General features: G+C 43.0%; 1 protein-coding gene across 3 annotated transcripts in view; it reads left to right on the top strand.

Moving 5' to 3' along the window:
- Positions 1 to 337: 337 nt before the first annotated feature.
- Positions 338 to 13571, top strand: part of LOC143289851 (EEIG family member 2-like) — a 64666-nt gene continuing 51432 nt past the window's right edge. For 2 of the 3 annotated variants that reach the window (XM_076599039.1, XM_076599041.1), the window contains exons 1-4: positions 338 to 486; positions 3523 to 4256; positions 9230 to 9350; positions 11643 to 11833. In XM_076599039.1, the coding sequence (XP_076455154.1) occupies positions 4108 to 4256; positions 9230 to 9350; positions 11643 to 11833 (461 nt within the window). In that variant the 5' untranslated portion in view covers positions 338 to 486; positions 3523 to 4107. Of the gene's footprint in view, positions 487 to 556; positions 715 to 3522; positions 4257 to 9229; positions 9351 to 11642; positions 11834 to 13571 lie in introns of those variants that run through there. The other variant, XM_076599040.1, reaches the window with a different exon arrangement.

Here is a 13571-nt window from a genome sequence, read left to right on the forward strand (position 1 = left end):
TAAAAGATCGTTTGGTTGTTGTTGTTTTCCAACAAATAATACTCTTTCCCACACCTATTGTCGCAGTTTATTGCCAAACAGCGATTAAATATTTTGCTGAAAATGTCTACACTCTTCTACTGTCCAGCACTGAAATATACCCTGCCAGCCTCAAACAAGATGGAGAACCGGCTGCCGCGCGTGGTGGCCTGTTTGTGTTCCCGCAGCTGCCACTCCTTCCCATTCAGCTCAGTGAGATGCACACACACACACATGGACTCTGCACACAAACCGGTTTGCGCTTGCAACTCCGACCCTTCGCAACAGGAAACAAGTGCGGCTTTCAGCGCATGCGCAGACGGACAGCACATCGATCGAAAAATCATAACACTCTGAAGCTGGTACAGGCGTAGGACGAAGAGGCGTTGACTCGCGTAAAACGTAGACAATAAAAACAAAATGAAAGTCATGAGTGACAGAGCTGAGGGGTGTTGCATCGCTTCAAGCGTATGTATATCTTGCTCTTTTATCTGTGTTGTTGGTGAGTGGGATAAGGGCTATGTTACGGATATTTCATTGCTGGGAAAGTTTACCAGACAAGTCACAAGTCTGTCTGCAGTATTAATACGTCACGGAGTTTGGGCAGCTTACTGACGTTTGATCAATATATGCAACGTTCTACAGTCAATGGCAGTTTGACAGAAGAAAGTGAATGAATAGTACTGTGTGAGATTGGTAAGGACAATCGGAAACAGTTGTTCTTATGTTGTGTTCAGAGGATGTGTGTTGTTGTATAGTAACCTACAAATTAAGAAGCATTGAATCAGTACTGTGTGTACCTTTTTAACATAGGCAATAAGATTTTGTGATGCAAAAAGGGGTGTGTCATTTAATATCAGAATGTGTGTGTGGTGTGTGTGTGTGTGGTGTGGTGTGTGTGTGTGTGTGTGTGTGTGTGTGTGTGTGTGTGCACCTCCTTTGACAATGTTGTCTCGTATAGTTTTGTATTATTGTCAGTCATTGTATTCTGTCTACTCTGTTTGGGTTTTGTTTCGGTTCTTGTTTTTTTAGTGCATCAAACTGATTTATAAAACAGGGTTTCCATATCATTCCCCACTGCCACCCACACTCCCAGTTCTTATGATTCATCATTGGCTTAAGATAATGATATAATGTGAGATAGGTGCACAATAAAAACCTCATAAAATATCCACAAAGAAAAAACTAACTTAGAGCTGTCAAGAGCCAATTTTACAGGCATAGCAGCCAAATAGTTAGACCTTAAAACTTTCAGTGTGCTTTCGAATCCTTGATTCTAGGGTTCAGTACCACTCGCAGTATCTGTGCTTAGTCCATACAGGTGGAACTTTTTTCCCCCACCCCAGTCTCTTAGGTGTACATTTTTAGACCTTCTAGTGCCGTAATCCCCTTCATATGCAGAAGATCAAATGAAATACACATATAATCAACTATGCATGAGTAAAAAAAAATCATGTAATCCATGTCAGTGCTTAGTGGGTCGTGGAAACAGGAACATAGCCAGAATGTTCTACCTCTGAAAATAGTGTTCGGTTGCCATAACTGCAAACAATGAACAGTCTTGCATAGAAAAGCCCACTTGTAAAGATTATAAATATCTGAGTGAAAGTCGGAGTAGAGAACATGGAAAGAAAAGAGAGAAAGGAAACCTTCTTGATGGTGCATTGCTAATTGAATCGGTTTCCAGCTCCAAGTGCACTGTTTGGTATCCTTACTCATTGGCAAGGGGCCAGTAAGGTGTTAGTGATAAACACTGAAACAGTGAAGTGTTTTATCAGCTACATTGATGAACAGTGATCAGTGTCAGTGCAGGCAGCCAATGAAGTATCACAGATCAAGCATACTGATCAGTGATAAATCACTTCTTTCTTTTTTTTTTATCAGCTGGTGGAAGTTCCGGCTTCAATGAAGTGTCAAAGCATGCAGGCTGATCCATGGATGCTACACCATATTGCTTTTAAAAAACAACATCAACAAAAAAATCTCGCAGATACCTGACCCATGTAATAGTGATAAACCCAGCTTGCTGGTCAGGACCTTGAGAGCCTTTCCTAGGTTTGTGAAAAACTTATAAAATGAAACGAAATAATGAAACAAAGTAAATTTGATAAGTAGATACATTGAAATATAATAAAATGAAAGATATGTATACAGAACACAAATGGTTGAATAAAAAAAATAAAAAAATAAAAAATGGGCAAAACTGCATGCATCCACACATGCATGCACACTTAGACAAGCATGTAAATGCACATTCACACACATACACACACACACAAACAGACATGCTATCACACACACACACACACACACACACACACACACACACACACACACACACACACACAGTAACATGACTGCCCACAATTTGGCATTTGTGTTAAAGGTGAAGTATTGATACAAAGAAAGAAGATCTCATCAGTTGATTAAGAGAGTGAAGGTATTTCCAGGGAATGAGAAAAACTGAAATGTATCAGTCACAAAGAGAAGTTGGTTATTGAACCAGGTTATCAGAACTCAGTGATTGTTGGCTTTGTGTTAGTGACAGTATGTTCAGGTCATTTGTCTGGTGTTGATAAACTTGATATGGTTTTTGTTATCACTTGGGCTTTTGTTGCTTTCAGTTTGATATTACCTTGTTGTTGTTGTTGTGTGCGCCTGTGTGTGTCTGTGTATGAGAAAGAGAGAGAGAGAAAGAGTGTGTGTGAGAAACTGTGAGAGAGAGAGTGTGTGTGAACAAGAGAGAGAGAGAGAGAGGGGGGGGGGGTCTGACCCAGTGTGTGTGTGTGTGTGTGTGTGTGTGTGTGTGTGTGTGTACAGGAATGTTATGGCCACTTTGAGATAAGATCTATCCTTTTGGTGTGAAAGTACACTGCATGTGTTTGTGATTGTGTCTGCATATTTCTGTGTAGCTTTCTTATCAGTGCTTTGCATAGCAGGTATTGAAAGACAAAATGGATTATGGCAATGTTGTAATTGAATGAATGATATGTACTTCCCTCTAGTGTAATTGATTTCAAAAATAAAAATGTGCAGGGACACATTTAACTTACATACACACACAAACACACACACACACACTCTCTCTCTCTCTCTCTCTCTCTCTCTGTCTCTGTCTCTGTCTGTCTGTCTGTCTCTATCTCTCTCTCTCTCTCTGTCTCTCTCTCTCTCATACACACACACACACACACACACACACACACACAATCCCACTCTCTCTGTCACATACACACACACACCCACACCCACACCCACCACCATCTAGCAGAAAAAGTAGAACAAGAAGGAGCTTTTATGAGCTTAAGTTTCACAGCAGAAAGCCCTCTGAATGAAACCACTTGCCTTGCAGTGATTCAACACTCCATTTGTGTGGAGTAGCTGACCCTTACCAACAGCTGTTAACTGATGTCTAGATGCATATGCGTGTAACATATGAATATAGAATATATATATATATATAATTTTTATACTCCACCGTTCATTGTTTCTCTCTTGTCTTTACAGTGACCTTATGACCAGAGGGCAGGAGAGTGTCATACTGATTGACAAAGATCAGGAACAGTCACCCCACAACAAGTTCAATCAGGAGGTCAAGCATCATTGTCTCGCAGTCGGTCAATTTCTACACCACCACCACCACTGCTTTATCATTCCCCAAGCAGATTGCGGCTCTGTTTAAATAGTATTGATAGAGTGCTGTTTTGACCGTTTTTTTCTTTGTTTTGTTTTTTGAAGTAGATGTATCCTATTTATATGGACTGGTCTTCACCGCTTTGACGCCCTCTTGAAACTTGAAACTCAAACTGAAGTGTGTGTGGACCAACTTTCATAGATCTTCAAAATATAGGGAGTTGCGGCAAAAATATGAGACTTGCACCAGAGTTCAGAGCCTAATATTTTTATTGTCATTGCTGTTTCTGACGTGTTTGTGTGAGTGTGCGCGCGCAATTCTTCGTGTCACACTTGAGCGTTGTGCGAATAAGAAAGTCCTCTCGGCATACCCAGTTACCCAGCTAGCGGTGTGCGTCCCCAGTGCCTGAAGAAATATGTCTCGGTGTAGTTCCTGGTGTGGGGGGGTGTGACGTGGCGATGATGTCCTTCATGTCGAAGAAAAAGAAGTACAAGTTCAAGGTCCACCTAGAGCTGGAGGAGCTGGAGTCGGTTCCCTTTGTGACCGGCATCCTCTTCTGCAAGGTGCGACTGCACGATGGGGGCAGTTATGTGGACTTCTCTCCCAGGTAACATGCTTTCTAATGTGGTGAAATTAGGTCAGTAGGAGTGTGTGTGAGTGTGTGCATATATATGCACAATGGGGGCAGTTACTAGATTTTTCTCCTAGGTGACAGGATTTCTTCGATTCTTGTCATGGAATTAGGTTGGTAGGATTGTGTGGGGTGGGAGGGAGAGAGAGAGAGAGAGAGAGTGTGTTTGTGAGTGAGTGTGATGGGTAGTGTGTGCATGCACGATATGGGCAGTTAACGTGGACTTCTGTCCCAGTTAACAGGGTTTCTTCGATATCTTCTGGTGGTGGAGTTAGGTTGGTAGGAGTGTGTGGGATAGGAGGAAGAGAGAGAGAGAGAGTGTGTGTGTGTGTGATGGGTAGTGTGTGCATGCATGATGTGGGCAGTTACGTGGACTGCTGTCCCAGGTAACAGGGTTTCTAATGTGGTGGAATTAGCTCAGTGGGAGTGTGTGTGTGTGTGTGTGTGTGTGTGTGTGTGTGTGTGGTGGGTAGATGGGTAATTAAGAGAGGGGTGATGGGTAACTGAATTAAGAGAGGGGTTGAAGGAAGAGGGTTATGTATAATTATGTGTGTATGTGTACATATATACATGATGGGGGCAGTTACATTGACTTCACTCCCAGGTAACACTGCTTTCTGGTGGTTTTAGGTCAGTTGGAATGTGAGTGTCTGTGTCTTTGTTTTTTGTGTTTGTGTATCTGTGTGTGTGTGTTTGTTGTCTGCGTGTCTTTGTGTGTGTGTGAGAGAGAGAGAGTGTGTGTGTCTGTGTGTTGCCCATGCAGGGCTGGGTGTGCTCTGACAGGTGGCCTGGGAGCAAAAACCTACCATTGATTAAACCATTCATTGTTCCTTCTAAATTGCTTGTGTTGGGTGAAATCTGCCACTGATGGAATGATTCTGGGTGTTGCGGAGGGGGAGGTGGGCAGGATGGTAGAATAGGTGGGATTTTGACAATCATTGGTGGTTCAATCGTAGAATGGATGGGATTTTGACACAATCATTGGTGGCTCCATGGTAGAATGGGTGGGATTTTGACACAATCATTGGTGGCTCCATGGTAGAATGGGTGGGATTTTGACACAATCATTGGTGGCTCCATGGTTGAATGGGTGGGATTTTGACACAATCATTGGTGGCTCCATGGTAGAATAGGTGGGATTTTGACACAATCATTGGTGGTTCCATGGTAGAATAGGTGGGATTTTGACACAGTCATTGGTGGCTCCATGGTAGAATGGGTGGGATTTTGACACAGTCATTGGTGGCTCCATGGTAGAACGGGTGGGATTTTGACATAATCATTGGTGGCTCAATGGTTGAATGGGTGGGATTTTGACATAATCATTGGTGGCTCCATGGTAGAATGGGTGGGATTTTGACACAGTCATTGGTGGCTCCATGGTAGAACGGGTGGGATTTTGACATAATCATTGGTGGCTCAATGGTTGAATGGGTGGGATTTTGACATAATCATTGGTGGCTCCATGGTAGAATAGGTGGGATTTTGACATAATCATTGGTGGCACAATGGTAGAATGGGTGGGATTTTGACACAATCATTGGTGGCTCCATGGTAGAATAGGTGGGATTTTGACACAATCATTGGTGGCACCATGGTAGAATAGGTGGGATTTTGACATAATCATTGGTGGCTCCATGGTAGAATGGGTGGGATTTTGACACAATCATTGGTGGCTCCATGGTTGAATGGGTGGGATTTTGACACAATCATTGGTGGCTCCATGGTTGAATGGGTGGGATTTTGACAGTCATTGGTGGCTCCATGGTTGAATGGGCGGGATTTTGACACAATCATTGGTGGCTCCATGGTAGAATAGGTGGGAGTTTGACACAATCATTGGTGGCTCCATGGTAGAATAGGTGGGATTTTGACATAATCATTGGTGGCTCCATGGTAGAATGGGTGGGATTTTGACATAATCATTGGTGGCTCCATGGTTGAATGGGTGGGATTTTGACATAATCATTGGTGGCTCCATGGTAGAATAGGTGGGATTTTGACATAATCATTGGTGGCACAATGGTAGAATGGGTGGGATTTTGACACAATGATTGGTGGCACCATGGTAGAATAGGTGGGATTTTGACACAATCATTGGTGGCTCCATGGTAGAATGGGTGGGATTTTGACACAATCATTGGTGGCTCCATGGGTGAATGGGTGGGATTTTGACACAATCATTGGTGGCTCCATGGTTGAATGGGTGGGATTTTGACAGTCATTGGTGGCTCCATGGTTGAATGGGCGGGATTTTGACACAATGATTGGTGGCTCCATGGTAGAATAGGTGGGAGTTTGACACAATCATTGGTGGCTCCATGGTAGAATAGGTGGGATTTTGACACAATCATTGGTGGCTCCATGGTAGAATAGGTGGGATTTTGACACAATCATTGGTGGCTCCATGGTAGAATAGGTGGGATTTTGACACAATCATTGGTGGCTCCATGGTAGAATGGGTGGGATTTTGACACAATCATTGGTGGCTCCATGGTAGAATGGTTGAGATTTTGACACAATCAGTGGTGGCACCATGGTAGAATGGGCGGGATTTTGACACAATCATTGGTGGCTCCATGGTAGAAAGGGCGGGATTTTGACACAATCATTGGTGGCTCCATGGTTGAATGGGTGGGATTTTGACACAATCATTGGTGGCTCCATGGTTGAATGGGTGGGATTTTGACAGTCATTGGTGGCTCCATGGTTGAATGGGCGGGATTTTGACACAATGATTGGTGGCTCCATGGTAGAATAGGTGGGAGTTTGACACAATGATTGGTGGCTCCATAGTAGAATAGGTGGGATTTTGACACAATCATTGGTGGCTCAATGGTAGAATAGGTGGGATTTTGACACAATCATTGGTGGCTCAATGGTAGAATGGGTGGGATTTTGACACACTCATTGGTGGCTCCATGGTAGAATAGGTGGGATTTTGACTCAATCATTGGTGGCTCCATGGTAGAATAGGTGGGATTTTGACACAATCATTGGTGGCTCCATGGTAGAATAGGTGGGATTTTGACACAATGATTGGTGGCTCCATGGTAGAATAGGTGGGATTTTGACACAATCATTGGTGGCTCCATGGTAGAATAGGTGGGATTTTGACACACTCATTGGTGGCTCCATGGTAGAATAGGTGGGATTTTGACACACTCATTGGTGGCTCCATGGTAGAGTAGGTGGGATTTTGACACAATCATTGGTGGCTCCATGGTAGAATAGGTGGGATTTTGACACAATCATTGGTGTGGCTCAACGTTACCGTTAGGCGTAGGACTTCCGGCCCACCAGTGATGAGGGATTCCAGAGGTCCTGTTTTTCAGCTCAGCATCATGTCCTTGGGGGAAAGGCCCTTCACTCCAGTTTTCTTCACTCCATCCAGGTTTGAATGGGTACCTGACTTTAGTTGGGGAAGGTTGAAACGGCGAAAGGAAAAGAGGAGGACTAGGTCTGGCCGTCCCTATGCTGAGCCGTTCACATGGCGGATGTGGTGTGAATTCACTGCTCCAATGGCTGTAAAAGGCTGTGAGATCTTTAACCTTTGACATTTTAACCTTTGGATGGGTGGGATGGCGGAGAGATCTACTGGCGTGTTGTAAAATGGGAAGAACAAATGAGCAACAAAAACTGGAAAAAGTCAATCATTGCAGGAACAGATAATGCACATTATTGGTTCAGTGTGTTCTGACTAAAAGCAGAAAAAAAAAGTACTACAGACACAGAGAGAGAGGGAGATTGTATGTTCAGTTACATTTCCCCCCCCACCCCCACCCCCCCACACACACACCCTCTACCCCACCCCCACCACCCCCCCATTTTTTTTTTCAGTTTGTAAATACATGTATAAATGTACACAGTTTATTGTTAGCACTTGTGTGTGTGTGTGTGTGTGTGTGTGTGTGTGTGTGTGTGTGTGTCACTGTGTGTGAGTATTTGACCTGTTTTTAAAGTGTGTGTGTGTGCGTGCGTGCGCGCACAAGTCACGAGAGGTAGAGAAACTGACAAAGAAAGGGGAGGGGGAGGGGAAGGGGCAAGGATCAATTGCACATCATTGCCACATGACGTACTTCTTTGTGGAAAGTTGTCATAGCAACTCTTGTCATTCCCATTTAGGCAACAACAAAATAATAAAATGAAATAAAGAAAAAAAGGTGAAAAAAAAAATCTTCCTCAGAACACCCAGTATTGACAGTGGTGTTGTCAGTGGTTCATTTTAAGAGAGAGGGAGGAGGGTGGTGGTGGGGAGTTGAGGTTGAAGGACGTGAGAATGGGGGAGAGATAGGGAGGAAGAAAAATGTCCAGAGAAAGAGAGAGTAATTGTATTTGTCGTTCAGTTTGGTTGTTAGGAAATTAGCTTCAAAAGTTCATACTTTTCTTTTGCCCTTTTTTTTTTTTTTTGAAAAAAAGAAGAAGCAATTTTCTTTTGCCTTCTGCATTATACAAACGCCTCTCCTTCATTCTCCATCTTCTCCTTTCCCTCTTCTTCATTCTCCATCTTCTCCTTTCCCTCTCCTTTATTCTCCATCTTCTCCTTTCCCTCTCCTCCTCCTTTCCCTCTTCTTCATTCCCCATCTTCTCCTTTGCCTCTCCTTTATTCTCCATCTTCTCCTTTCCCTCTCCTTTATTCTCCATCTTCTCCTTTCCCTCTTCTTCTCCTTTCCCTCTTCTTCATTCTCCATCTTCTCCTTTCCCTCTTCTTCATTCTCCATCTTCTCCTTCCCCTCTTCTTCTCCTCTCCCTCTCCTTCATTCTCCATCTTGTTCTCCTTCCCCTCGTTCTTCTCCTCCTCCTTCATTTCTGAATTTTGTGTGTGTGTGTGTGTGTGTGTGTGTGTGCATCTCTGTGCGTGTGTGTGTGTGTGTGTGTGTGTGTGTGTGTGTGTGCGTCTCTGTGCGTGTGTGTGTGTGTGTGTGTGTGTGTGTGTGCAAATGGCTCAGAGAGGACATCCGCAGTAACTGTGTGCGGTGGAACACGGAGTTCAACTTCCCCTGCAAGATGACAGCCAGTGCCAACACTGGGGTCCTGGATCCCTGCGTCTGCCGCATCTCCGTACGCAAGGTGATGATGATGATGATGGTGATGATGCAATGCTATTTATAATAAAATGATGTTGATGATGATGATGATGCAATACTATTCATAATGAAATGATGATGATGATTATGCAATGCTATTCAGGATAAAATAATGATGATGATGATGATGAAGCAAAGCTATTCGTAATAATGACAGTAATATTACTAATACTAATTATGCACAGTTCATTTCCATCTATATCAATAAAAAAAATATATCGTAAGTCCAGTTCATTCATAAATCATGATCATTTATTCATCCTTGGTTTTGTTGCTTTTTGATTATCATAAATCATGATAATTCTTTCATCATTGGTTCTGTTGCTAATATTGCTTTTTGACGATTGTACATCCTGTTCATTTATTCATCATTGGCTCTGTTGCTTTTTGACGATTGTACATCCTGTTCATTTATTCATCATTGGCTCTGTTGCTTTTTGATGACTGTACATCCTGTTCATTTATTCGTCATTGCTTCTGTTGCTTTTTGATAACTGTACACCCTGTTCATTTATTCATCATTGGCTCTGTTGCTTTTTGATGACTGTACACCCTGTTCATTTATTCGTCATTGCTTCTGTTGCTTTTTGATGACTGTACACCCTGTTCATTTATTCGTCATTGCTTCTGTTGCTTTTTGATGACTGTACATCCTGTTCATTTATTCATCATTGGCTCTGTTGCTTTTTGATGACTGTACATCCTGTTCATTTATTCGTCATTGCTTCTGTTGCTTTTTGATGACTGTACACCCTGTTCATTTATTCGGCATTGCTTCTGTTGCTTTTTGATGACTGTACATCCTGTTCATTTATTCGGCATTGCTTCTGTTGCTTTTTGATGACTGTACACCCTGTTCATTTATTCGGCATTGCTTCTGTTGCTTTTTGATGACTGTACACCCTGTTCATTTATTCGTCATTGCTTCTGTTGCTTTTTGATGACTGTACACCCTGTTCATTTATTCGGCATTGCTTCTGTTGCTTTTTGATGACTGTACACCCTGTTCATTTATTCGTCATTGCTTCTGTTGCTTTTTGATGACTGTACACCCTGTTCATTTATTCGTCATTGCTTCTGTTGCTTTTTGATGACTGTACACCCTGTTCATTTATTCGTCATTGCTTCTGTTGCTCTTTGATGACTGTACACCCTGTTCATTTATTCGGCATTGCTTCTGTTGCTTTTTGAGGACTGTACACCCTGTTCATTTATTCGTCATTGCTTCTGTTGCTTTTTGATGACTGTACATCCTGTTCATTTATTTGTCATTGGTTCTGTTGCTTTTTGATGTTCGTACACCCTGTTCATTCATTCGTTATTAGTTCTGCTGCTGACGTTGCTTTTTGATGACTGTACACCCTGTTCATTTATTTGGCATTGCTTCTGTTGCTTTTTGATGACTGTACACCCTGTTCATTTATTCGTCATTGCTTCTGTTGCTTTTTGATGACTGTACATCCTGTTCATTTATTTGTCATTGGTTCTGTTGCTTTTTGATGACTGTACATCCTGTTCATTCATTCGTTATTAGTTCTGCTGCTGACGTTGCTTTTTGATGACTGTACACCCTGTTCATTTATTCGGCATTGCTTCTGTTGCTTTTTGATGACTGTACACCCTGTTCATTTATTCGGCATTGCTTCTGTTGCTTTTTGATGACTGTACATCCTGTTCATTTATTTGTCATTGGTTCTGTTGCTTTTTGATGTTCGTACACCCTGTTCATTCATTCGTTATTAGTTCTGCTGCTGACGTTGCTTTTTGATGATTGTAAATCATGATCATTTGTTCATTGTTGGTTCTGTTGCTTGTCTCACTTTTCGACGATCGTGACTCTTGATCATTTGTTTGTCACTGGTTCTGTTGCTTTTTGACGATTGTAATCATTCTTTCGTCATTGGTTTTGTTGCCAATGTTGCTTTTTGACAATCCTAAATCATGATCATTCGTCCATCAATGGTTCTGATACTGACATTGCTTTTTGACAAATGTAAATCATGATCATTAGTTTGTCATTGGTTCTGTTGCTGTTTGATGGTCATAAACCATGATGATTTGTTCATTGTTGGCTCTGTTGCTGATGTTGCTTTTTGATGATCATAAATCATGATAATTCATTCATCGTTGGCTCTGTTGCTGATGTTGCTTTTTGATGATCATAAATCATGATAATTCATTCATCGTTGGCTCTGTTGCTGATGTTGCTTTTTGATGATCATAAATCATGATAATTCATTCATCGTTGGTTCTGTTGCTTTTCGGTGCCGGGCAGGAGGTGCGTGGCGGTCGCTCACACCAAAAGCTGGGCTTTGTGGATTTGAACCTGGCGCAGTTTGCGGGGGCAGGGCAGCAGACCCGGCGCTACCTGCTGGAGGGGTATGACGCCAAGCACAGGCAGGACAACTCCACCCTGAAGATCATTGTGGAGTTGTCTCTCATCGCTGGGGACCCCGTTTTCAAAGTGTAAGTCTGTTTCTGTGTGTATATATGTGTGTGTGTGTGTGTGTGTATGATGGGTACGGGGATTAGGGGGAATTTGTGTGTGTTTTTGTGTGTATGTGTGTGTTTCTGTGTTTCTCTCCCTCTCTCTTTCTCTCTCCCTCTCTCTCTCTCTCTCTTTCTCCTCAGCCTTCCCTCTCCCTCTCTCCCCCTCTCTTTCTTTCCTCCACCCTCTCTCTCCCTACCTCCCTCCCCCTCTCTCTCTCCACCCTGTCTCTCCTCCACACTCTCCCTCCCTCTCTATCCTCCCACTCTCTCTCCTCCCCCTCTCTTTCTCTCTCTCTTCCGCCTCTCTGCCCCCCCCCCCCCCCCCCCCCCCCCCCCCCCCCCCTCTCTATTTTCACATGGTGCTTTTTGACGTGTGTTTGTATTTGTTTTCACAGAATATGCCTTGTGAAGTTGTGCTTGACCATGTTATGAAAATAAGTATATATTTACATAGCACCTAATCGAATGGATTTTGCTCAAAGTGCTGAACTTCCCTGAAATGGCCATGTTGTGGTTGGCTGGGCAGTTAGCAACATGATTTTGATCGATGCAGTCATCACGGTCATACACATACAGTCATCACAGAGGACCTGTCGGCACAAAAATATAACACTACAATCAGACATTGACATTGACAACAAGCCATTCTACATTACATTGAATAAAAGTGTCACATTTAACGCATTATGTATTCACTTCCATACACTTTGCAAGTCACGTAATAGATTATCGTTGTTTCGAAGCTGGATTGATCATCATTGAACAAAGCTGCATTTAGTTCTTGGAGAACACACAAGTGGTTCATGAATACCTGATCTTAAAAGTTGGTAATGATCTGCAGGAATCTGGCAGCTGTTGCTTGTAAAGCGTGTGGCATTCTGTCATACTCTAATTTGTATAACTCACTCACACTGCTATGTCTCACACCCACAGCTTTGCTGCAGACTTCTTCTTCTTCTTCTGCGTTTGTGGGCTGCAACTCCCACGTTCACTCGCATGTACACGAGTGGGCTTTTACGTGCATGACCGTTTTTACCCCGCCATGTAGGCAGTCATACTCCGCTTTCGGGGGTGTGCATGCTTGGTATGTTCTTGCTTCCATAACCCACCAAACGCTGACATGGATTACAGGATCTTTAACGTGTGTATTTGATCTTCTGCATGTGTTTACACACGAAGGGGGTTCAGGCACTAGCAGGTCTGCACATAATGTTGACCTGGGAGATCGTAAAAATCTCCACCCTTTACCCACCAGGCGCCGTCATTCGAACCCAGGTCCCTCAGATTGAAAGTCCAACGCTTTAACCACTCGGCTATTGCGCCCGTCACACTGCTATGTCTCACACCCACAACTTTGCTGCAGACATTTTACTATATTATTCTTGACTCCAACTCCAAGACTGCCACACCAGCAGATTGAAGAGAAAGGAGGAATAGATTCAATGAAATATAGATAAAAAAAAAAATCTCTAGAGACAGAGATCATCTGCAGAGATGGGGGTCAGGGTTTAGAACAGATGAGGATATCCTGTGGTGGCATGGGTGCTGGTGATCTTTCGTCCCATGAAAACTTGAAGTAAGAGCTGGTTCCGGCCACTTGAACTCTGTGTGTGTCTGTGTCTGTGTATTTATAGACAGTGGGCGTGTGTGTGTTTGTGTGTGTGTTCATGTGTTAGTGTATGTGTTTGGTGAGTGTGTGTTTGTGTTTATGTGT

Source organism: Babylonia areolata, chromosome 14 (genome assembly GCF_041734735.1).
Source record: "Babylonia areolata isolate BAREFJ2019XMU chromosome 14, ASM4173473v1, whole genome shotgun sequence".
NCBI lineage: Eukaryota > Metazoa > Mollusca > Gastropoda > Neogastropoda > Buccinidae > Babylonia > Babylonia areolata.